General features: G+C 44.4%; 1 protein-coding gene across 6 annotated transcripts; it reads left to right on the top strand.

Moving 5' to 3' along the window:
- The first annotated feature begins 253 nt into the window (after nt 1-253).
- On the top strand, nt 254-24,463 carry zbtb7a (zinc finger and BTB domain containing 7a). Of its 6 annotated transcripts, XM_086090100.1 has the most exons (5): nt 254-348; nt 879-917; nt 14,541-15,095; nt 17,465-18,333; nt 20,445-24,463. In XM_086090100.1, exons 3-5 carry the CDS (start codon nt 14,619-14,621, stop codon nt 20,866-20,868), a joined length of 1,770 nt encoding a protein of 589 aa, XP_085946226.1. In that variant the 5' UTR covers nt 254-348; nt 879-917; nt 14,541-14,618; the 3' UTR covers nt 20,869-24,463. The 6 variants fall into 6 exon arrangements, with proteins under 6 accessions (XP_085946226.1, XP_085946224.1, XP_085946228.1 ...); XM_086090098.1 differs by lacking the exons at nt 254-348; nt 879-917 and adding an exon at nt 2,333-2,523; XM_086090102.1 differs by lacking the exons at nt 254-348; nt 879-917 and adding an exon at nt 2,369-2,523 and having other exon boundaries at nt 14,545-15,095.

The following is a 24,463-nucleotide window of genomic DNA, read 5'->3' as shown; positions in this document are numbered from 1 at the left end:
TGATTTTCTGGTGACCAGTTTGGGTTGTAACCCAAGTTTCAATTTACCCTGAACCCTAATTAGGACTACCCAAGTGCTTTACAAAATGGATGGATGAGAGAAAATATAAATAGTCACTGTTGGGTCTGTAAAGTATTAAGTTAACAGCCCTTCCAAATAATTTCTCAAAATATTTTTTAGAGTGTTGTTTGTTTTTAAATGTCTCAACTGGAGGAAAGAAATCGTTTCGTGTCGCCACTAGTTGGCGGGAAACATTTCCTTCCGGAAGCTCTTCTCTAGTACGAGTAATTTTCACCTCTTCGTGTCATATACTTACAGTATATGAAATTTCTTGTCGAAAATCTCCAAGTAAGTCTATAAAAGGTACGCATTAGTAACGACTTAACAGTAAAGGAGCGAGAAAGTGATCTAGTTGACATTCATGAGTTGCTAACTCACGGTGCTAAAAGCTAGCATGCGGAAGTTGCTTACTATGCTAACCTCGATTCTCACTAGGGAAAGGCCAACGATTGTTTTATTTTTTTTAACTAAGCTATGTGACGCCATTAGAAATAATTATGTTAATACATGTAGTCAGATGCGGATTGTAAAACTGCATTAATGTATAGGAGAATTCAATATTTGAGATTTTGTCACTGGATTTGGCCTAGCTAGTATTTTAGCATGCTTTGCTCTTTCACTTAGCTAATGTCACACCTGACAATCGTCATACCCTCCTCTTAAAGCTAACACTTAGTTACATATATGGTACTATGTTAGTTTAGTTACATTATGCCCCCCCCCCCCTCGTCAATAATCAAAATTGTGTTCTGTATTATAATTATCCCCTGACAATGAAGGTTATAAAATAACAGTGTTATATTTGCCTGTTTTTGCAGTCACCCTCCAGAGTTTAATGACATCTTGTGAGACAAAAGGTAAGAAAGGGTCATAAAAGCTCTTTACAACTATAGGGTAGATGCCACGGACTTCGACATTCGTGTTTCACACATCAGTTTTGTTGCTGGCCGCGTTCCATTACTCGCACCCCCACCCTGCACCCCCCAACTGCAGGGCTTCCCAGCTCTCGGAAATGCTTTGGACAACTGAGACAGATACACTACGCACTTGCACCCGTTGACGGGAACGCGAAACCAAGGGGCTCAAAGGCAGAAGCGCAAGTACTGGGACGTGGCCCACACCTCGCAAACGGGAACCGGAAACCAAGCTGATGTGTGGAAACCCGGATGTCGGAAGTTCAGTCTCCTCCGTGGCACATACCCCATTAGCACGATGTAATGTCTCGATCTCCAGGGTACACTGGATTGACTGGTATGTGCCTTTAAGCAGTAAAAATAACATTTAAGTATATGTTGTGCAGTTACATTTGGTTGCAAAACATAGTTATGAAGTAGATTGTCCCAAAAGTATTAAGAAGGATTCGAACCGCACTTAAAAGTAGTTGTAAATAATAAATAAATAAAAGGAATAATTACACTATGCAACTCAAGTCGTAATCTTAGTTTAGTGTAGCCCCTACTCCCTTTTACTTCAGCAGAAGAACAGCGCCCTCTAGGTCCAGGTTGTGCCATTGCCTTGCCATAACACATGCATGGTGGACCATGGGACACGTGGTGTTAAGTATGTGTCCTATGTTTTTTCTTAAATGGGCATTACAGCAGTGTGTCAAAATGCTCCCTCTTTGACGCACAATGGCTTGCACTCATTCTGGGTGGTGTGCGTGTGTAGGTGGGTGGCAGGGTAGTGGCGCAACATAAAGTGCTTGTCATATTTGGACACGAGGAACACACTGCTACACGCTAATGTCTTCCCTGATAGCTCACCTGTTGGAGCTTGGCAGGTATTAGGTGCAGCGAACGGGGGCCAAGCCAGGGAATGCAAAGGGGCTCGCTGGCAGCCCCCACTAATATGTACTGGAATCTGCCAAGGCTTGCTTTTGGGGTGGGACGCCATGACCTCAGGCAGTGGGATGAGTGGGTGCGACTTCTCGCAACAGAGGAGGAAAGGAGCAGCGGTTAAAAAAGGGAGGACAACCTTATTTAACCTTAAACCACACGTGATCGCAGCGCCACAGGCTGACTTGAAAGCACGGCGTGGAGAGGCACGGGTTAATCATTTGTCTGATTGACTTTATGACTTTAGCAAGTGTCCACTTCGGAGACGCGCAGAGAAATTTCCACTTGACTTTTTCTGCTCAGCGGCGGGCGGGCGGGGGGGGGGGGGGGGGGGCGAGGTGGGGGGGGCGAGGTGGGGGCGAGGAGATGGAGGCTGTTTCTTTAAGAGCGAGGGCGAGTGAGGAGGAGAGAGAGAAAGGGAGGGACCTCTTTGCCCTCCAGAAACCAGGAAGGGAATTGAGTTGATCTGCTGCTGCCTGGTTAGCGCATACGGGGGCTTTAAGCCTGCACAACAGTGACAGAGGCTGGGAAAAGGGAGAGAGAGCCACAGAGAGAGAGAGTGCTCCGGAGAGGAGGAGAGCGGAGGGCTGCGCTAACCCCACAACAAGCAGCACCACGGCCATCGCAGGTGAGCTAAAAGGCAGCCTGCCATCCCCTCGCTGGCTGCCCTGGGCCTGTCAAGCAGAGGGGGGGAGCAGGGCCAGTGGAGGAGAGTGGGAGGAATGAAGGAAGAGGTGGTGGTGGTGGTAGAGGGGGCTGGCCTGAGAGGTGGGTCGCCTGTCAAGGTTCCTCTTTTTGGCACTACTTCCCTTGTACTGCTGGAGAATCTTAAAAGTTTACAGTTATGACTTTTCAGGCAGGTGGAAGCACTTACAGGAGGGGGGCGGCGAGAGAGCGGGAACTGTTATGAATTAATAATCAAGTCAAAAGCAACTTTTTGTGACAGCGCGATGCACAGCATGCTCCGTTGTTATTATTTAGGTCAGGAGTTTGAGGTCTGTGTGAAATGTCATGCCACCATGAGCGCATGACAGAATCCGCCACTCACGTTTGTCATTTTATTTGAATTCCATTTTTGTATAATTTTTTTTGTCGCCTCATGCCTCATCTGTACTTTAATACCTGGCAGCCCGCTAGCAACACACTCCAGTGTATAATTCAGCCCCGGAGTGCTTACGTTAAAACAGGCTCAGATAGAGTGGGGGCGGGCGAGGGCCGAGGGAGCTGGGGCTCGTAGTCCCATGCCGGGGCTGCAAAACAGGTCAAGCGGGCTGTTGGAACTCCATCTCCCAGAGTGCCTTGCCCGTGGCAATCCAGGAAAAAGAGCAGCCGCCAGCCTATCCCGGCGAGGAGGTGTGGTGTGTGAGCGACTGCTGGGCCAATGAGAGGAGCCCATGCAGATCCCAGTTGTGGGCTGAAAATAGAGGGGGGTGGGGTAGTGATGGTTGCTGGAGGGGAAAGGGAGGGGGGCGGGGGGTCTGTGTGGGATCAGGCAAGGGCTTGCCTATATGACGAGGGCCACTCGCAAGTTTCCTGTCTGGTGAAGCTCGAGCCCTGCCCAGAGACGCAGGCAGCGGATCTGGCCCACAGGCAGGCAGGGGAGGCAGAGCAGGGGGGGACACTTTACCTCCTATTTGGTAAGCACACCAAAAACGCACACACACACACACATTGTCTTGAGGAGTGAGTCAGGCAGGAGGGATGGAACCCACATCATGTTGCCAGCGAAGGAGTTCAGAGTTCTTGACCCACTTGAAGTAAGGGAAGGCAAATGGGTCAATGTGCTGCACAGCTCTGCTGCTTCTGTTCTCGTGCAGCTTTTATTTCTTTGAAGACACATTATTATAGTGTTCTCAAATAATAGTTATCTGGAAGAGTGAAGGAAGTTGCAAATGATGTGCAACTTAGTCAGGTAACTGGATTTGTCTAAGACAAAGGCTCTATAAGTGTTGCATTTTATTTTTTTATTTTACTCGACTGTCACATACTCGAGCATCTTGCTCCAAGCTCACCTGCCTTACTTGTGGTTTTGAACGGCATGCCTCACATGGGAACGAGGCGCACATTTGTTTGGCTGGACATACTCGTTGGACCCGTTTTTTAGTTTTTGTTTTTTATGTGGACACGAAGAGGGTACTTGAAGACGCCCAATTGCTTGGAAGTAGTGTGGTATGCTTCTCAGAAGGAAGCGGCAAGGACATTTTTTTTTTTTTTTTATCGCCCAGAGCTCAATGTCAGGGCATACAATAGATACCACCATTGTGATTGTCCCGATTCTACTCTTTTATGCTACTTCTCAAGGTGGTGCTTTGGACCACGCGGGCATATAGTTGGCTCAAGCAAATCCCACCAAGAGGTTAAATTAGGACGCCATATGTGTTGGTGTGCGTAAGTGTGCACGCACGCATGCATGCATGTGTGTGCGTCTGTGTTACCAACAATAGATTCCAAGGGAATTGCAGGGGACTTCAGTGGCTGTGGGCTGGTCCAAGACACCACCCATCAATTTGGCGGTGAGGCTGAATACAGTTTGATATTCCTGTATGTTTGTGCCTCTACCACTATAGCCCGAAACCAGCAGCTTCCGACTGACTGAGAAGACAGGTTTTCCTGATGTCGCCGTGGCAGTTTGAAAACTTGAAGTTTTGGTTTTTTTGGACTCGAGTGTACAGTACACGATAACACTCTGTTTCAATGTAAATCATTATGATGTGAGATGGATTCCACCAGAATTTTTTTCAAGCTCTCATACAAGCTCCTTTTTCTGTTGCTTGCGCGACATGTAAATCAATGAAGTTATACAGCGTTGAGCACATTCCGTTGCAGAATGCTGGTCAAACTCCGATTTAGACTTTTTCCAACAAGGATTAATGGAAATAAAAAATAATCAATTTTGGCAATGTTTTAAGTAACACTAACAGCCCCAAAAGTTTAATCAAACGAAATCCCACAAAGTGAAATGAAAATGTTACAGCTTGTAACGCACTTTAATGCAAATATAATAAAATTCACATTTAACTTGATCAAAAATGTAATACACCCCAATAATTTCACCAATGTAATAACAAAAATAGAATCCTGACTGAAATTGTAATATTTTTACTTATAATTTCCAGTTGGGTCTTTTTTTTCTCAAAACTGATCATGTCAAACTTGACAGCTAATGTAGTCCAAAGTTCTTCATTTTTTGTTTGGCGAATCTAAGACTGTTATTTACATTCACAGCAAAAATTGGTGTGTTAAAATTTTGAGTTGATTTCAACCCCAAAATGTAATTTTTGTAATAGTGTCTGATTTAGAATGGAGGTCAGTATTGGAGTTATTTGACAGTTAATTCCTTTATTGTTTAACCAACTCTATACAAATACACTTGATTAGAACTGCTGTGCTGCAAAGACTTCTGCGATAAGATATAGTATATGATATAATTAATTATTACATTGTAGGGTGCTACACAGTTACCTTTGCCTTTTTGGCAGAACCCAACGTCTGAGAAACTAGCGCAATTTTGGAAGGCAACCAGTAATTGGATAATTAGATGTGTGACGGTGTCAGCATGTGATGTGACGTCTACAATACTTAGCAGACAATTGCTTTCAACACAGCAGGACAGGAGAAGTGAGTTGGTATTTTGCCAGGTCAAGGCAGACTTCCTGGGTTCCTGTGGCGGCAACATAACCCAAATTTCTAGTTGGAATGAACTGTAGTATAGTGCCTATACTGCAGTGCAGTCATAATTACACTAGTAAATATTTGTCTAGAAAAACTTGAGCTGTAAACTGCTCAAATGAAAAACAGTCAGTATGGCAGAATCTGAGCATGCCTTCTTGTGTCGCGTGACAGGGTATTCTTACGCCGCGCACTGTCCGTAACCTCAAAAAATTGTATGTTGGGACTGTCATAAACCAAGGACCCGCTGTTATAGTTACAAAAAGGCATACAATTACTAGGTCGCTTTGGTCTCCCCCATTCTGTGCATTTTGTACAGAATAAAGGCAGGGGGAAAAAAGTGAGGTTAGGTAGTGTGAAAAGTGCTAATTAAAAGCTTGTTAAATTTGAGGGTGTAAAAATGTCATTTCAGAGATGCAGAGCAAATTGTTTTCATTGTTTGGCCTTAACTCACCCAAGTGCTAAAAAAACAAAATAGCCACTGTAAAATGGCAAATCAATATGAAACCCTTTGAAGTTGGCAGTTACCTTCAAGGCATATTAATGACAAAGTTTTGGTCAAACTCCAAATGATACAACCTCATTTTTTTTCCATTTTGAGGCAACCCTGCAAATGCAAATGATGCGTGGTAGAGTCCTCTTGGTTTTTTTTTGTGTGTGTTTTTTTTTTTTAAAGCTTCATACCAAGCTGAGTCATTTCTTTCCTGCTGCGTGTAAATTCATGCTAAGTCACAATCGAATAGCTTTAGCAGCCCCTTCCCTCACTGCAGTCTCACTTCTTTCCTTGTGTTTGGTTCCCCTGGTCAGCTGCTCGGTATAGCACGCCTTCCAGCCACACAGACCCCTCTCTGTTGTTTTCCTGTTGTTGTGCTCGTGTCTAGGGGCAGTAAAGGGGCTTCTTCTGTTCTCTTCTAGGACATTTATTATGGCGAGGGCAACGCAACCTGATCAAATTAGGGTGAGCGAGAGAAGTTTGGGATGTTTTTCAGGCTGGGGGTGAGGACAGACCTTGTTTTTTTAATGTTCATGGCGTGACGCAAAAACATGCATTCATTAAAGGCTCCCGTCATGCCCACTGCCTATTTGGATATTGCTAAAATAACTAGCACAGCGACCACAGCCGCCTTTTAATTAAGCAGAGCGGAGTGGTCGGGACGGCGACCATGTGACCGATGTGACACTGGTGATGTTGATTTAGGAGAGGAGATGGGTGGGTTGCGTTCGAGGTTGGCACGTCACAAGAGGACGGGCGGGGCTCTTAGCCGCTTTGCGTCCTCAGCGGAAGAGCAGGAGGAGAGAGGGAAGTGAGGTGATGCGTTGCTGCTGAGATGGAGCAACCACACAGCCAAAGAGGGAGGCTCAGACAGTGGGGACAGAGGGATTGAGCAAGCAGAGAGCTGGTCATCTGATTACACAGCGGCTTCTATTACATGTCTGTTATAGGCTCGCAGGAAGAAGTCCTTCCCGCTTGGTCCGCGTGTGGCCTCGCTGGCCCGCCAACATTCTGCTGGACAGTCGCGTCCCTTCTTAAGACATGTGTTTTGCTCACACTTCCTGGTTTGTAGCACGGCAGCGTCCAGCTTAAAGGAAGCGAGAGTGGTCTCAACACACAGACGCGCACAAAAAGAGCATTCTACGTATAGTGTATGGCGAAGTTGTGGTTTTTATACGCTGTAATCAATGTAACGGTCTCGTGGAATCTCTCTAAGTGGAACATAATCTGTTCATTGATGTTGGTTGACTTTCAAGTTCTCATTTCAAAATGGAAGAGTGATCATCTTGCTTGAAGCCACCGCCTCTGGCGGTCAGGAGAGATGAAATAGAACATTTTCCCATAGGAAATGGTGTGAATTAATTGTTTCAGACTCAAAAGAAGTACATATTTTAGGTAACACTGTTTTTTTTTATTATACAAGTGTAAAATGAAATTACAATAGATTACACAAATCTTATCTTGAAGAATATGAAGGTGGCTCACATCACAAATCGTTGTACCTTCACTTTTCAAGGAGACCCCAAAAATGGCAAGTTAATTCAACCAACTCAAAGAGAGTAGGCCATTTTCAACACTTTGGATTGGTAAATCATTTGTAAGAATAACACCCACACATGTGAAATGACCAACAGTAGAGATATTTGAAGTAATATGAATTTTTAGCAAATTGTGACCACAGCCAAATACATCTTACTGGTTGTTTACATTCATAATTGTCATAAGAAGAAGTTAACGACGTAATGATTATAAGACGATTAAAACCGTTAAACACTCAAGTCTAGGCCTTAATGACAAAACCACAGTCTAACCATGAGCTTCGTTGCAAATGCGCCTCGGGGTGGGGGGGTGCGTTCTTGTCATCACAAAAGTGTATATTAACAAGTGAGCCAGGTAATATTAAAGATACTTTGACTTTGGTTAAAATTAGTGCTTCCTTCATTGTTGTGTAAATTCTCAACACTCCCTTCAGAGTTGTGGCGTCTTGTGAAGCCAACCAATAACCTTTGGATATAATCATATTCTAAATCACGTCATACTGACACGTAGTGGAGAAGGAACAGGACAGTGTTTGCAGGGAAATTCTGTCACTTAATGATGATGATTTATAAATACTGCTGGAATTAATTGGTATTGACTTGTGTGGCTTATATTGTACTGAGCAGTCAGATCATTGCTGAATATTTCAGTTATGGTCTTATGTTTTTTTTTTTTAATCGCCACTAGCCTTTTATAAAAGAAAAAAAGTGGAGCCATCTTTTAGATGCTCATCTGGAGATTTGCTTGCCTTGCATGATAATGTATGATGATAGGTTGAAGTCCAAGTTTTGTTTCACTTTCAAGGCGTGTTTTACCGGAACATTCTTGTTAAAATAGGACAGTTTTTCTATTGTGGAGGATTCGGGCTCTAACTTTTGCACTGAGGATTTGGTCGCACAACATCACACACGCTTCGGGAAACAAAATACGACAGTAATTTATTTCCCTCAAGCTTTCTTTTCCTTAAAGCTGGCGGATGTTCTTCTCCTGATGCTTCTCCTCCTATGCTGCTTCTAAAGCAGTCAAAGAGGTAGCACGAAGAAGAACGTCTTCTGGGTAAGGAGTCAACACAAACTCCAACCGCATCCAATCAGCATCTCGTGTTTGAAGTATTTTCATCTGTACTGCCTGACACAGAGCGCTCTCCGGCATTCCAGTTTTGTGGCACAAGTCTGAATAACCGAATGTCCGCCTTTTGTGAGCATATTGGTCGCATTTGTGAGCATATCGGTCGATCCCTGAAATTGCACTGTTATTAGCGACTGATTTAATTTGATCTTGATCTTTTTAGGATGTTTCAAATGAATAATTACATCAGCTTGAAATCATATTTTTTGTACTACACTTATGACGTTTGACACTTGCTCACGTGTCTACATAGTTTACTTGTTAGACTGTGCCGGTTTTGCATAAGGGCAAAATAACTTAATAACCCCCTGCCTGCTTACTCAAATGAATCTTTGCCCCACCTGTGGGCGTTGAGCTTTCCTCTTATTGAAGCAGGTTTTACCAGCTAAACGAACGAGATCCCAGTTTATCATTGACATCTGAGCCGGATTCCAAGGCCTCCGTACTCTTTGCCGTTATGAGTGGTTGGGAGTTTAATAAGCGGGCCTCACCCACCACCACTTCACTCACTTTCTGTGTTCACCAGCAGCACTTCCTGCTCGGTTGCGAGCGAACGCCTTGAGACTCAGAGCCACTTTCGCAACGTCAGTTTTATCAGCCGGCCACGCTCTTCCTGCTCGTCTCCCAATAAGACCAATCACGTTTCCTCCCACGAGTCTCTTGGTATCCGCGGCCAGTTACTTCGCTGCTGTGGCACTTGTTCAAAATCTGCTTTTCCGAGAAACTGCCACCCCTTCTTCATTCCTAGTATCTTGTACTATCCCCTTGTTGATTTGAACCAGGTGATTCCCTTACACTGCTGTTTCCTTGAAGTGTGTAACCTATCAGTTCACTCGGGGCAGAGATAAGAAGTTGAATTTCTATTGACAATGTAGCCGAAGACCCCGGTCGAAAAAAAATGCGTGGGGGCATGAAAATTGATCTATTACAGTAAGTTACATGAAAAACCTCACTGTTGCGCGTTATTATTCACTTATGTCACTCATAAGCCTCTTTTGTCCCACAAATCTCAGAGCCGTAACAGCAGATGTGACATTTTATCAGCCTGTGCAGAGCCAATATATTTATACAGTATTTCAGCAACAGCTTCCAGTGCGATGAATGTAGGAAATGGCGTCGATTGTCTTTAAGAAATCCTGCAAATTTGCAGTGTGAAAAAGCAACAGTGTACTTTTTCCACACAAATATAGCATCATGCACTCAGGTAATTTGATGACATCACCCCGCGGACAACTGAGTGTCAGGTGTTGAACTTCACACCGCTCACACTAGAGTTGTCACAATAAATTGTAATAAATAAATAAATAAAACCTGCACCTACCTCGACACCTGTACCCCAAAATACAGTGGCAAAAACTTTCAACATCCGGGAGTATGAAGGCTCCGACAGTTCATAATAATAATAATTATTAGCTTGGATTAATATATCGCCATTCACAAAACCTAAGGCCGCTTACACAAAGTAAACAAAACACAGACCAGAGGGAACTAAACGATAAGGAGCTGTGTGAAACAAATAACATTCACAATAATTCTTGGGGAAATCGCAAAAGCACATTTAAGAAGCTACTTACAACTTGTTTTAAATAGTACAAGGCCTCATGTTCACAAAAACCTTGGGATCATTTCCTTAAAACTAAGTGCTGGCTGTCTATCTCAAGCACATCAAAAGTTTCTCAGACTTAACATTTTGCCTCTTTGTTTGTAGCAATGAATAGTATTTATCAGCCAAAGACAGACTCTTGAATTCATAGCAATGGATATCTTTCATCTGTGTTTCACATCGGGTCCAATACGCCGAAAATAAATGACCATGTGACTGAGTTGCAAATTTGGTTTGGGTCATAAACGCACAAGTAACTGACGCTAATGAGACTATTTGTCGTTTCATGTCTGAAATCAAATGTAACTGGGAACTGCAGCACGACAGCATGTGGAAAAAGGTTGAGTGAGATGGCAAGGGGTTAGAACTCAACTTTCAAGCGGCGGTTTGACTTGCAAAGCAGGACCAAAGTTCTCACAGGCTGGACTAAAGATCGGGGCCCTTCCCTGGAAACAAAGCTATACAGTAGAGATCCACACAGACGCTGCCCCGCTTTGTACCTGGCTTTGGGCTCCATGGCCCGAAAGCATGAATTAGTGATAGGGAATGTTGCAAGCCGCAAGGAGGCGCCGGGATCAGGTTGGTCGCCATTTGTTTCTTAGTCCACGTTAGGTCATCTGGGGACAAGTGGCTCCGGTATGCAGAGGAATCCCTCCATGCTTCTTTGGCTCTCACTTTATGTGCGCGTGCCCGTGCATGTGTGTGTTTTATCTCTTCTCAGCTCAGCGTCTTTACCCCCGCAAAGCCGCAACCCAGGGTCAGCTCCTGTATGTGCCGAGGATAACGTGTACACAAGCTTGCAGCCAAAGCCCGGTCTAGCGCAGGTGCTTGAAGTTAGGTCTGGATGGGCTCACGGAGATCACTTTCCACCTTCAGAGGACGTGACCGGAGGCCATGTGGGCTCCCTCTCTCTTTCTCTCCCTATCTCTCTCTCTCTCTCACTCGTTCACCCATCTCTCTTTTTTGTCTGTCCTCTGCTTCCTCCCTGTCGTCCTCTGCATATTCAGATGAGGCCTTCACTAATACAATTTGCTCATGTCCTGTCAGACAGTCTTAATTTTTTTGTAAGTCATTGACAGCGTTGGGAGATTCCAATGAGGAGATGCGCTGGTATCATGGTATTTCCACACGCATCATATGACTTGTTTTTAACGAGCACGCCATCAGTGGACGCTTGCAATTCAGTCGCCCCTGAAATTGTATAATTTATCATTTGACCAAAAGCACTGTCAAAAATTGGCCGTGAAGTTCAAGTTCAAACAGCCGTTGCGCATGATATCCTGCAAGACCCCTGTGCACCTCACGAGGGTTCACTTAAAAGGATTAACTCATTTGTCTGCTTGAGCTGTGGCCTTTTTGCCATAGAAAAGAGTTGCTACTTGTCGATTAGTTGATGAATTTTGACAGCTCTAGCAGAGATGTACTTACAACAATTGACAGGCAAATGATAGTATTTATAGTCGCGGCAGAGAGTTGGGCGGCGTAATGACAAATAATTGAGAAGCACTTTTCCAGGCACAAATCCTTCTCTCACCTTTATCAAGTTCATTTTACTCTTGTGTAACAGTTAAGGATGTTAAAATGTTACTTAAATTCACATGTGTCTTATAAAGCTTGTTTGATGGTGACAATTCCACTCTGATTATTTGTTTTCCATTTACTCCTAATGGGACAAAATATTTGCAAACTGCCTGATCAGCGTAGCAGAATGGATTGTGTTTACCCTTAGAGCTTCTGCTGTATTTTCATTTTATTTATTACATTCATTGCACTATATGACCCAGCTTTTTTTTTTTTAAATGAGCATGCCACTATTTTAAGTATTGGTGCGTGCCCTTTGCTCCTGCCCCCTGACTGTAAAAGGCTGATTTTGAAGGTGTGGAGGCGGATAGGCGTAGTTGGTAGAGAAGCGAAGGAGGGGAACGTGAGAGGTGAATGCAGGTAAGCATGTGTGAGGGAGGAAAGGCAGCCAGGTTAGGCAGGTTTGGTGATGGGTTTAGGAGGGAGGAGGGGGGGGGGGGGCTGCAGCGTGCGAGAGTACATACAAGTAGAAGCTAATCTTCTGCACAGTCGTTAGAACGCTTGCTCGTATAGAGTCGAACCGCCCCCACCTCACCCCGTCTCACCCCCTGCTGCCTCTCCCTGGCAGATGGAGAGGGGAGGGTGGGCGGTGGATGTACGATACGTGTTTGTGCGTGTGTGTCTGCGTGTGCATTATTGATGCCTCTGTGATGGCACAGCATTCGTGTGTGCGCACGGGAGTGTGTTTGTACAGGAATCGAGGATGGTTCGTTCTCCCGAAACCCCCCGCCCACTGCGCAGGCTTCAGTCGATCATTTTAATCTCCCCCCCACACGTGAGCAAGGGGACAGCCTTTCCTGAAACTTGGCACACAGTGCAGGGTGGGGTAACCCGCTCAGACCGGATTGACAACCTCCCTTTTAATACTGTTCCCTCGCAGCTTGTTGCGTGTCCTCTTCCTCATGGAGTTTTTCCACAGGGTCCACTGTGGCGGCCCGTCCAACCCTCTCACTACTTCCTTCTACCTTGTTTGGTTTTTGTTTTGACTCTTCCACCTCCCTTCCCTGGCTGTCGGCTGACAGCCCAGCACCCAGCATGCATTTTGATCCCCGCTGCACTCTCCCTATCTGTCCTTCACGACCTCTTACAGGAGTACACACACACACACACACACGCATGCAGGTATAGGTGTTTACAAGGAGACACACCACCTGCACATATACAGGAAGTGCAGTATGTAGTACAAGTCCAAACCCACTCATGGCCTTTAGGAAGGCCAAATGCTGCACTCGGCGTGAACACATGCATTCAGCATGATCAGCGTTTCTGACAGGCCTGGATATGTGCCTTTTGTTTTGTAATTGTAGAAAAGGTTAATTATATTATTAGTAGGGATGGGTTAGTACCGATACCTGGCCGTATTTCAAGGTATCGGTACTCGCGATGGCCCTCTTGTGGACATTTTACGATCGGGAACTAGAAATGAGAATGGCAAATTGAGATGAATTACATGCCATTTTCAGGAAAATTCTATCATGGGATGTATATACAACTCCTACTTAGTTGTTTTTGGGGAAGACATTTTATTTATCAAAAAGTACTAGTGGTATTGATGCTTGGTATCGGTGACTCGAGTTGATTTCTCGTACTGCGTTGGTCTGAAAAACCTCCATAGCATATCGCTGACCTCGACCAAAACCTCACGTCATAATTTGGTTTAAAAAAAAAAATTCTTTAAAAAAATTAAAATAAAAAATAAATAATCTATTATTGGTCCCGTCCACACATGTGGGTGTTATTTTTACGAATAAATGACCAAGCCAAAGTGTTGAAAATGGCTTGCTCTGTTTGATTATGTAATTGTAATCGTTGAACAAACAATAACGTTTTTGGGGTCTCCTGAAAAGTGACTCTTTTGGAGGTACAAGGTTTAAGGTTTCAGCCCAGTGCCATCGATATTATCCAGCATGATGATAGTTTGAGCTCTTGGAGTTTGTTTGATATGTGAGGCTGAATTTTTTGGTAGAACTCAACTTGACTGGGTTTTGACTTTGTCGTGACATAAAAATAATTGTTTCCCACCGAGAACATCACATTATACATGCAGAATGTCTTGCTTCTTCTGTCTTGTTGCACTTTGTTGTTATGTTGTATGTTTTGAAGTACCGATAAATGTGTAGTTGTAAATGCACTTGTGGAGGAGGGGCCTTTTGTGCTGTGTTACACGGTTATGATGCCATGAGTCTTTGATCTGCTTTTTTTTTTTTCTCTAAGCAAAGATTTGTAAAAACAGCACTTTGATATTGCTCCATTACTTCAACCAGAAATACACGTAGTGGAGACGCGTTTCTGTTGGCAGTTCTTTTCCTGTATGACAGACGTTTACTGAGTTTTGACTTTGGTTCTGGCTGAGGCCATAACTTCCTGGTATGTACTTTTATAATTGTTTTCATGTTCTGGTGTAAGCTCAGTACATTTTTGCCGGCGTTTACTTGACTAGGCAGTTCTACAAGGTAGACGTCAGATCATCATCTTTGATTAATGCCATAAACGGACGAATAGTACAGTTAATTGTTATAATTAGTTTTAGTTTAATTAGATATTAAGAATGTTAAACAACATATTTGTTTTGATCAACTTTGCTTTGAAGTTTCCTGTATTGTTATTAATGTGCCTGTCTTTTCCCTGTCAGACAGGCAGACAGACGGACGGCAGGACGGATACACGGGTGGGGGCTGTGCTAGGCGGCTCGGCGGCAGGCTGGTGGAAGATGTCGTCCGGAGCCGGCGGGAGGGGGGGAAGGCGGCTCAGGGGGACGGCGGGCGGCGGAGGCCGAGGAGTTGCCGGAGAGGCCGAAGAGGGCCCCGTGGGGATCCCCTTCCCCGAGCACAGCGCGGACATCCTGGGCAGCCTCAACAAGCAGCGGCTGAGCGGCCTGCTCTGCGACGTGCTGCTGATCACGCAGGATCAGGAGTTCCCAGCTCACCGCTCCGTCCTGGCGTCCTGCAGCTCCTACTTCCACAAGCTATTCACTTCGGGAGCGGCCGCCGACCAACGCAACGTCTACAACATCGACTTTGTGGCGGCAGAGGCGCTCGGAGCGCTGCTGGACTTTGCATACACGGCCACGCTGACCGTCAGCCACAGCAGCGTGGCTGACATCCTTGCAGCTGCACGCCTCCTGGAGATCCCACCCGTTCAGGACGTCTGTACACACCTGCTGGACACCAAAGTGCTCTCCCCGCCGGTATGACTCCATTCTATAAAGACATGTTTGCATTGAAAAGAGAAATGTTTAGCTTAAAAGACGGGTAAAACAGTAACATGTCCAATGGCAATAATGAGGCCACTAACAAGTTCAAGTAGACTTGGTCAACTGTAATGCATATAGACTATTAGTTTTACTACCAGATATTTTGAATACTTTTTCTATATTTTGATTAGGTAAAAAAAAAAAAAAAAAAAGCAATATATTGATCAAATTATATAAAATACTTACATCGTGATAGACTTTTTAGCCTTATCGTCTATGCTGATGTTATTACCTGTCATAATGCAGTATAGCATAGCACACTGTTATATGAGATGTCCGGCTTTTCCGGAATGTATGTAGCATAAAATGTGGAAAAAGTGAAGCGCTGTGAATACTTGAAATACTGAAAATCCTTCAATCCAAGGCACATCAACAAAAATACCTTATTTCTATATTCTTGTCCACTGGTTCCGCGCAATTATACATTGTTAGATAACCACAAAAATATGAAGCTGCGTATCATTTCATCGTTTAATTTTTTTCTGAGAGCAACCATCCATGTGAGGAGTTCCTGCGGATCCTCAAAAATTCTTAAAAGCCATTGAATCAAAGAACAGGGCCTTAATTGGCATTGAAACGCCTTAATCCTTCAAAACCCTATCGCAATTTAAACGCATAATAGGATTTTAATATGGGTGAATAGTCTCAAATAAAAAAAAAACATTCTAAAAATAATAATTTACCAAATTACTCTTGTGTTTAATCACAATAGCAGAACCAACAACACAGTGATGGGTTTTCGGTTATCGTTTATGTACTGTAGCAGTTTAGGATGACGAGGAACTTTGGGAGCATCGTGAAATTGGTCTTAAATTTAAGTCCAAATGGAATAAAAAAAAGTCTTGTATGTACCTTAAGATGTAAGAACACTGCATACTACAGTTATGAGCAGTTTTTCATTTATGGTGGTTAGAAACATCCTCCATTGTTTTTTGCCTTGGCAGTGGTCAAATTAAAATCAGTAATCAATTTCAAAGAGTAGTAATAATAATTTCACAATCAAACCGACCATTCATGTGAAACAGAAATTGAGTTGGACAATATAGGCTGCTGTATGTATGTCGTCAAACCAGAATAACCGTCGACCACGAAGGTGTGTGGTCCTCGTGACTCCCCTTCATTAAGTTGTGTCGTCAGCCCCGTCAAGCTCCGATCAAGGCCGTTATCAGTGGCTCTCACCATGCCAAACACACCCACGGCCTTGGGGTTAGTGCAACGCTTACTCATGCTGAGCCAATTGCTTGTGTGGAGGAACAGCACGCTGGGTTTTTTTCAGACATCATATCACAGTTGCACGTCCACATAATCAAGCATAGAGACGGGCGATTGGCTCCTGTCTTTCGATGTTATCACCTCACAATCACAGCAGCGCTTCCCGAGCAATCATGTGTAGGCCAAGACCTTAGTGAATTAACTGAGGTCAATGCAGTTTATGACTCTTCGCAGCCTATAAAGCCTATACAAACCTTCAACACCTTTGTAGAGAAGACCAGTGAAATGAATGATAGTCAGATGTGATGGTATACATTTCAATACATACACGTATAATATCACAGCAGGTCTCGGTCCCGTGCTCATAGCGGAGGATTACTGTAGACAAGTGGTCTTTTGTCCCTCTACTGTGGCTCCCTGGACCCCCAATTATTTTTTGGGGGGTAGAAATTCACATTTTTTTATATTTTTATTTTTATTTTTAGATACAATCTTTTTTAATTGAATTAATGATGAAATAAAAACATAAATGATTCTATAATTATATAATATATTTTAAATCGTCAAAAAAAGAAACTTAAGGTAGATGAAAAAGTTTTTTTTTTAAATACCTAAAAAATTCTAAAGGTGACCATAAAATGTCCAAAAGGAAGATGAAAAGCAGAACATTAATGTCCATAAAATTGTCAAAAATGTCAGAAAAGTAGAAAGAAGAAACGTAACCATAAAATAAAATGTCCAGAAACGAAAGAAAAAAATCCTGAAAATTACCATAAAATGTCCACAAAATTGCCAAAAATGTCAGAAGTAGAAAGAAGAAAAGTAACCATAAAATAAAATGTCCAGAAATGAAAGGAAAAAATCCTGAAAATTACCATGAAATGTCCACAAAAAAGAGCCAAAAAAAGGAGAGGCAGAAAATTACCATAATATGGCCATAAAATTGCCAGAAATATAAAAAATGCTGACCCCTGCTCTGGACTGAGTTTTCTGGTAAATGAATTGACAAATACTATGTACTGCTTTTTATATAGCGCTTTTCAAGCATACATACAGCTTAAATCTCTCTCTCTTTCTTGATGCTTGTCCAGGCGGGCAGTGAGCAACGAAACGAGGATGAGGAGCGGGGCAGAGGAGGAGGCGAGCAGGGGAACCAGGCGCTGGCCCGGGAGTTCCTGGAGTACTTTCAGAGAGGGGCGCACTGGAGCAGCAGCTGCAGCACGCCAGAGCTCAGGGACATGCCCACACACCTGCACTTTAACCACGGCAACGGTGGGACCCCCAGCAACGGAGCACCCAGTGAGTACTACTCCCCCCTGGCCCTCGCTTTGGTCCAGGCCCCGATCCACGAGCCGGAAGAGGAAGAAGACGAGGAAGAGGACGACGAGGACGGGGAAGCGATGCAGGGCAATGGAATAAGCCTCGGGTCATTTTACTGCCCACCCTCCCAGAACGGGCACTTCTACCTCCCCGCCGAGGCTCGGCCGGAGCACGACGCGCCGGAGACAGAAGATGGCACCCTACAGCGGATGGCGAGGGAAAGGGGCTCGGCCAGTGCCCTCTTGCAGCAGATGATGGACTCCATCGAGAAGCAGAAGCAGCGCGGTGCGGCCGGGGAGGAGCCGGGTGATGGGGATGACCCCGATATGGAATTTTACTACAATTACTTTAACAGCGCTCAGCTTGAGGACACGCCTTCTGCCGCCATGACGACAGGTGTTCCGCCGGTGTGGTTGTCGCGGAGCAACACCGGCCACGACAGAGTCGGCGGAGGGGAGAGGGGGGTCGGCGAGAGGGGCGGCGGAGGCGGCGGGGAGAGGAAGATGCGCTCGAAGGCCTTTCAGAAGTGTCCCATATGCTCCAAGGTCATCCAAGGAGCGGGCAAGCTACCCCGCCACATCCGAACACACACGGGGGAGAAACCCTACGAGTGCGCCATCTGCAAAGTGCGCTTTACCAGGTAAGCCCAATTAATGAAGCCACTGCAGCGTGTCACGTGTACTAACACTTTTGGACTTGGCAGAGCACGCAGCAAGTGGGATGCGTCTGCAGAATCAAGAGTAGGAGATTTAGGCTTTGCATTAAGGGGCCAACGCAGTGTTTATTTTTATATCGCTTAGCATCGAGAGATACTCCAGCTCCAACATGGTGATAAAAGTGGCTTTTATTGTGGTGTTCTCTTCTAGCGCAGTGGTCCTATAAAAGAAGGCTGTGCCTGGCCGCCGTTATCTAGTGGAGGGCTGCTGTAAAGTTGTGATACAGAAGGGGGGTTACAAGCCCTGGCTTGAGCTGTATGTGCTTCAGTGCAGCCATTTGAACTTTTGATCTCTGCCTGTGTTGATTATTGCCCACAGCAGAGTTGTTCTACGCCCCCACTCTCCTCTTGCTTTGTCGCTCCTTTACCTCTCTAATGAAATCTGACTTATGCCACTCAGATAAATGTGACCAGAGTTTAGCAAGACACTTTGAGTGATTTCCCTGTATTAAGGAGGCCGTCTTTTCCTTGAAATCCCTCCTGTAATTAATCAATCAGAGCACTCGTGCTCGGAATAGATGCAGTGGGCCTCAAATAACTACAACTTTTGTTGGCAGGGGAGGTAGGGGAGCCCAACGTGAACTGAATTGGCCTCCTGGTTAAATTCGACCGGCAGTGGGAAGTGGGCTATTTGTAATCTTAATCCTGTTTGATCAGGGTTAGGAGTGCCGCACACATGGTAATAAATCACCCCTGTCCTTAAAATAATTCAGCTCCGTCAGTGCTGGTGTTAACATATGTTTGTACACCTCTTGGATTTAGACTACAGTTTGCGCAAATGGTTGGGTCCTTGTTTAGTATGAGAGCTAATCCATTTAAATTCTTTATGTTGTCAATTGGGGGAGGGAGATGCAAGAGCCAGATGAAGGTGGCCTGATAAAGTTTAGTTGAAGCTGGCGTGCGACCTGAACTGGCGATGCCTGTGTGTAAAGGAATTCCACGATGACACTTTCCATGTTGTCGCCAATGTCGCCAAAGATTTCATTCAATTGTCTGGCAGGGGAATTCTGCATTTATAGTACAGTACAAAACAATTTACAAAAGACATTAGCATCATCACATGACACAGGAAGACACAGTTAGCACACTCCCAACTCTTTTTCATTTGGTGGTTTTATACGACTTAGTGTTACATATAGATATTTATTGTCATGACTTTACTACTGCGGTAGTAGGATAGCGGTGGACTTTGGCGCATTCTGTTTTTAATGTACAAATATGTTTTTTGTTGCTGCCGTAGAAAATCCATCTGAGGACCCCCTGTATTGTACGATACTGTATTTCGCTTTGCTGGGTTCTGTATAAAAGGCAAAAGCAGATAAATGTCCTGTTCTGGCGGTGATGTGCCATTTTTCTTCAAGCGTGTTTTTGGGTGTTACTAACATACTACTAATAGTGGTTTTTGGTTAACTTCATTATCCCAAGACGTTTAAGAAAGTTAGCATTAACTATCCTAACCCTAACCCTGCAACCAAGAAAATATAATTTCATTGGAAAATTTTGTTAGGGATGATTTTTTTTCCTACATTCAAAATAAAAATAAAGGTTGTGGGGAGGATTTAATTAGGATGCAAAATTTTCTTGAATTGCTACTACTGCTAATTGTGAAAACAAATCTCTTGTTTTTTTTGTTTGTGTGTGTGTTTTGTTTTAATGATATCAGACAATCTTGAGCGTTGCTTTCCTCCCAGAAAAGTTAAGAAGGAACCATAAAAAAAAGTGCCAGGTAACACACTGAACGTTGAGCTTTATTGTCGGGCTACAGTTGTGCTCTTGAGTGCAATTACACAGATAAAGATGCAGACTTTATGGTTTCGCTTCAGTCAACCTTGTTGACCTCACAATGGCGGGGAGGGGGGAAAGACCATTGGACGTGAGACAAATGTTGGGCCATTAAACAGAAAATAAAACCAATCACAGTGTATTTAGCTGACCTTGTAAGAATTGATGTGTTTTGATGTTTCTCAAATTGATTTTATTAGTGTTTATTCAAGATGCCTCTTTTTTTTAATCACACCCTCCTTTCTTCTTTCCAGGCAGGACAAGCTCAAGGTTCACATGCGGAAGCATACGGGAGAGAAGCCTTACCTTTGTACGCAATGCGGGGCCGCCTTTGCGCACAACTACGACCTGAAGAACCACATGCGCGTTCACACCGGCCTGCGCCCCTACCAGTGCACCAGCTGCTTTAAGACTTTTGTACGCTCAGACCACCTGCACCGCCACCTCAAGAAGGACGGCTGCAACGGCATCCCGTCCCGCCGGGGCCGAAAGCCGCGGGCGCGGGAACCCGTGCTGGAGGCCCCTGTGGGCCTGCTGAGCCCCGGCTCAGACACCGGCCTGGAGCCTCACATCATCAAGTCACGGCAGCTCTCGGAAGCTCTCAAGTTTGAGATGGAGGGGGCCCACGCACACAGCCCACAACTAGCAGGGGGGGCGGACCCTGAGACAAACTTTTAAGAAATTGACGGACACCGTCACAAAGTCACTCTGCTCCGCCTGTCAACACAGAGGAGGAAAAAGACGGACTTCAAAGAATACATATATTTAGAAAAAGAAAAAAAAAAACTTAACTATGGCTCTATAAACCAAATCAGGGTGTCACAAAAATTTTAATCATAACATTTCTTTCTCCTTTTACTTTGGGAAACAAAGTAGACGTGAAAGCACTTGAGTCGGTATTAAGAGCAAAGAACGCTTCAAATCACGAACCCGCGACGTCCACTTTCTGGGCCATTTCTTTCTTATCAATAATAATAGGGGGTTTTATACATTGACATAATGTATAAAGGACACTAAGAAACTATGCAGTTGATTTTAGGTTTTTATTATCTGGCGAGCTCTGAGCAAAGGTGTCTGAGCTCCTTCCGGCTGCCGTACGGGTGAAGCGAGGACAAATCTTTCCCAGAGAAAACAGCTCTTTTTTCTTTCTTTTTTTTGCAGGTCTAGAGATGTACAGTTACCATAGAAACAACGTTGCCATAATATGGCATATGCAAGGAAAACTCACCACGCTTGTGATGCAACAGCTCGCTCGCTCGCTCGCTCTCTCTCTCGCTCTCCAAATGTTCCAGAAAGAGTCATAGACAAGGGTTTGATTGAAGTGTTACTTACTCGATAACAAAAATGAGAATCTATCGTTTGTCTTAGGGAATGAGTCAAATCCACGTCGGTGGGGGCTCAAAGCATTGCAGGACGAGGGAGTACGAGGTTCGGCGTTTTGAAAACGCTACCACTGCCCTCACACCCCTGCAATTTAAGTTTTCCTGTCTTAATTTTATGTTTGTTCCTTTTATGAGTTGACTGGCTACTTGACACTTTATAATTGTATACTTGTATATACAGCATGGGCCGACATGACAACCCTGTTAACCGCTTCTCCTGGTGGGCTGGATGTCGTATGTCTCACAACGTTGGCAAACAAACCCGTATGAATGTTTGTTGAGCGATAGCGTGGAGTCACCTGAGGGGGAAAAGAAACACTTGACCATTCCTGCCTAAAAAAACAAGATGACCAATTGAAAGGATTGAATGTGCTTTGCTTTGTGCAGTGTGTCCTTGTGTGACAAGGCGCAGGTTCAAGGAACGACAGGGAGCCCAAATGAGAATGAAGAGAGAAGATGAGCACCTTTTTTTTTTCTATGTTTGTACACTTAAACTAAAGACATCTAATAGAAAGAGGGATAGGGGGTAGAGTTTAAGAAAGATGGGGGTTTTTTTCTTGTTTAAATAGCTTTGTTTTTCGGGACCTGACAACCTAGACGATATAGAGCGGTTAAATACCTGTCCGAGTCAGGAGGCCAAATAGGCGTGCAGCTGCAGCTGGTTCACAGGAGGAAAGGAGAAGGGGGGGGGGGGATCTCGCCCATTCCAATGATGCATTCCAAAAAAATAATCTCCCCCAGCTCAGCCACGTTTCCATGCAGGAGGTGGGTGGGGGATCAGATCACGCCTCCCTCTCCCCTCCAGCCCCCTGTGGACCTCTAATGCCCTTAAGGGATATGATTATAATAGAGCCTAGTGTTACCGTGGGTGCGTGCGTGTGTGTGTGTGCGTGGCAGCCAGGGTCCCTCTGGCCACATCATCAGCGGTGTGAGTCAGCCCCGGCCTGTTCAAACATGCACCTTGAGCTGCCAGCCTCAGCGCACTTCCCTGTCTCTCCTGAAAGTCACGTTTCCACCAAGCAGTTCAGTACACTCTGGATCGGTAATGCCGGCCTGCTTTGGGTTTCCACTGCGCAGTGTAAGTGGCGATGTGATCCGGAAATGCACAACGCAAATAGACTAAATTCATCTTTGTGTATTCTTACAGGTGATCACCCAACAATTGTCTCTTGGCCAATCAGCAAACAGCAGTGGCTTAAGATCCATTCGCCAAAGCGAACTGTGTTTCCTACATTGAGGTACCGAACTAAACCGAATTGTACTGCTTGGTGGAAACGAGACCAAGACATCAGAAATGAATGGTCGTATTTCATACTTGGTCATTTTGAATTAGGGATGGGCATTTGAAAAATTAGCTATTGATTCTTTCTTTTGTTAAACTTTTTTTTTGGGATGGGAAAATCCGATCTGTTGGCATCATGTTTTTCACCTTAACACCACAAACGAGTTGAGCCTGAATCAACAGTACAGTACAACACTCCATTTTGACACATTTGTAAATGCCAAGCAATTTTTATGCCCATCCCTACTTTGGAATATCCCCAAAACGTTCCTCACTGAGGGCCCCTCCCTGCCCAATACAACATCTCTGCTGTACTCCTCCTGTCCTCCATTGCACCTTAATCAGAATGAGCACTTTTTTTTTCTTTTTTTTTACAACGCAAGGGCACTTTTGTCAACAAAACGGGTACTTTTGAGGAGAAAAAAAGTTGCAAATGAGATCGGCTCTTTCTTCTCTCTGTGGTGGTAAATAAAGGCCCCTTTGCTTTGGTTTTCAGGTCTGACGACAAGCTGCCAAACACACAAAAAAAGTGTAGTGCCCTAGAAGAAAGGCCTGGTAAAAGATAAATTAATATAACTGATTGCACTTGAAGTTAGCTGTTAGCAAGCTGTCTAAATGTTTTAAAGTAGAGGGAAGAGCGTTGTGTGTTTTTACTGTCTAGCGGACTGGAGGGTCTCGGGACAAGCTTGTGTAAACAAACGTTGCCCCAGCTGTTCCCCGGCTGCCCTCCTAAGCGTGCGGTGATAACGGGCCCCAATGTTGTAAAACACCTCATCGGACAGTCGCTTGTTTACTTCACAGCTCTCTCGGCGCACATTTGCATAAATCTTGGTTTACCCTCGCTGGTCATTGTCGGCGGCTGTCCGGGCCTTGAGAGTGTACTTTTATTTATTTTTCTTGAGTCCCCATTCTCGTTAAAAAGAAAAAGAAAAAACAAACTGATGTCTGTATTGTCTTGGGTAGTATGGACCCTAAAGCAGTTTTGTTCCTTAACTCATTCAGTGCCGTTGACGGCTATAGACGTCAAAAATCTTTTTTTAACTGGGCTGGCAATGAATGAGTTTGAGCCATCTACACCTGTGTATATTTGGACCTAAATATTTACTGTACAGTCTTACTGTTAGGGTGCTTTCACACTTAATCCTTCCAAGTTTTTTTTAAAATCCGAATTGTAATCCGTTCTCCTTGGTCAGGTGTGAACAGCCATTGAACTTGGTTGTGGACCAAATCAACCAGCTCGAGTAGTTTTGAATAAACTCCAATGTACTTTGGCTATGGGGAGAAATCAAAACAGGCAATCAGGTTCACCCCTCAATTAAATTGACCAATTTTACTACATCATAAATTGATACGGAACAAGAAAGCAAATTTACGGGTGTGAAAGCATCCTGATTCTATTGTCCCCTCATTGGTCAATGTAAAACCGCTTTAATACTGGGCTGGTGCCTGTGCTGGTTCAGAACCGGCTAGCCAGAAGCAAAATGTTGTCGTAGGCGAGCACCGGCGCCTGCTCTATGTGAGAGTGCTGTCATTTGCCCAATGACAAGAATCACAGGTTTAAGGATGTCAAGTATTTTCTGACTTTGCTTGAGGGCGGGGCTAAACTGGT

Source organism: Leptonotus elevatus, chromosome 11 (genome assembly GCF_054856555.1).
Source record: "Leptonotus elevatus isolate MCC_2025b chromosome 11, RoL_Lele_1.0, whole genome shotgun sequence".
NCBI lineage: Eukaryota > Metazoa > Chordata > Actinopteri > Syngnathiformes > Syngnathidae > Leptonotus > Leptonotus elevatus.
The sequence above is the reverse complement of the archived record's forward strand: the minus strand, read 5'-3'. Positions and strand labels throughout refer to the sequence as shown.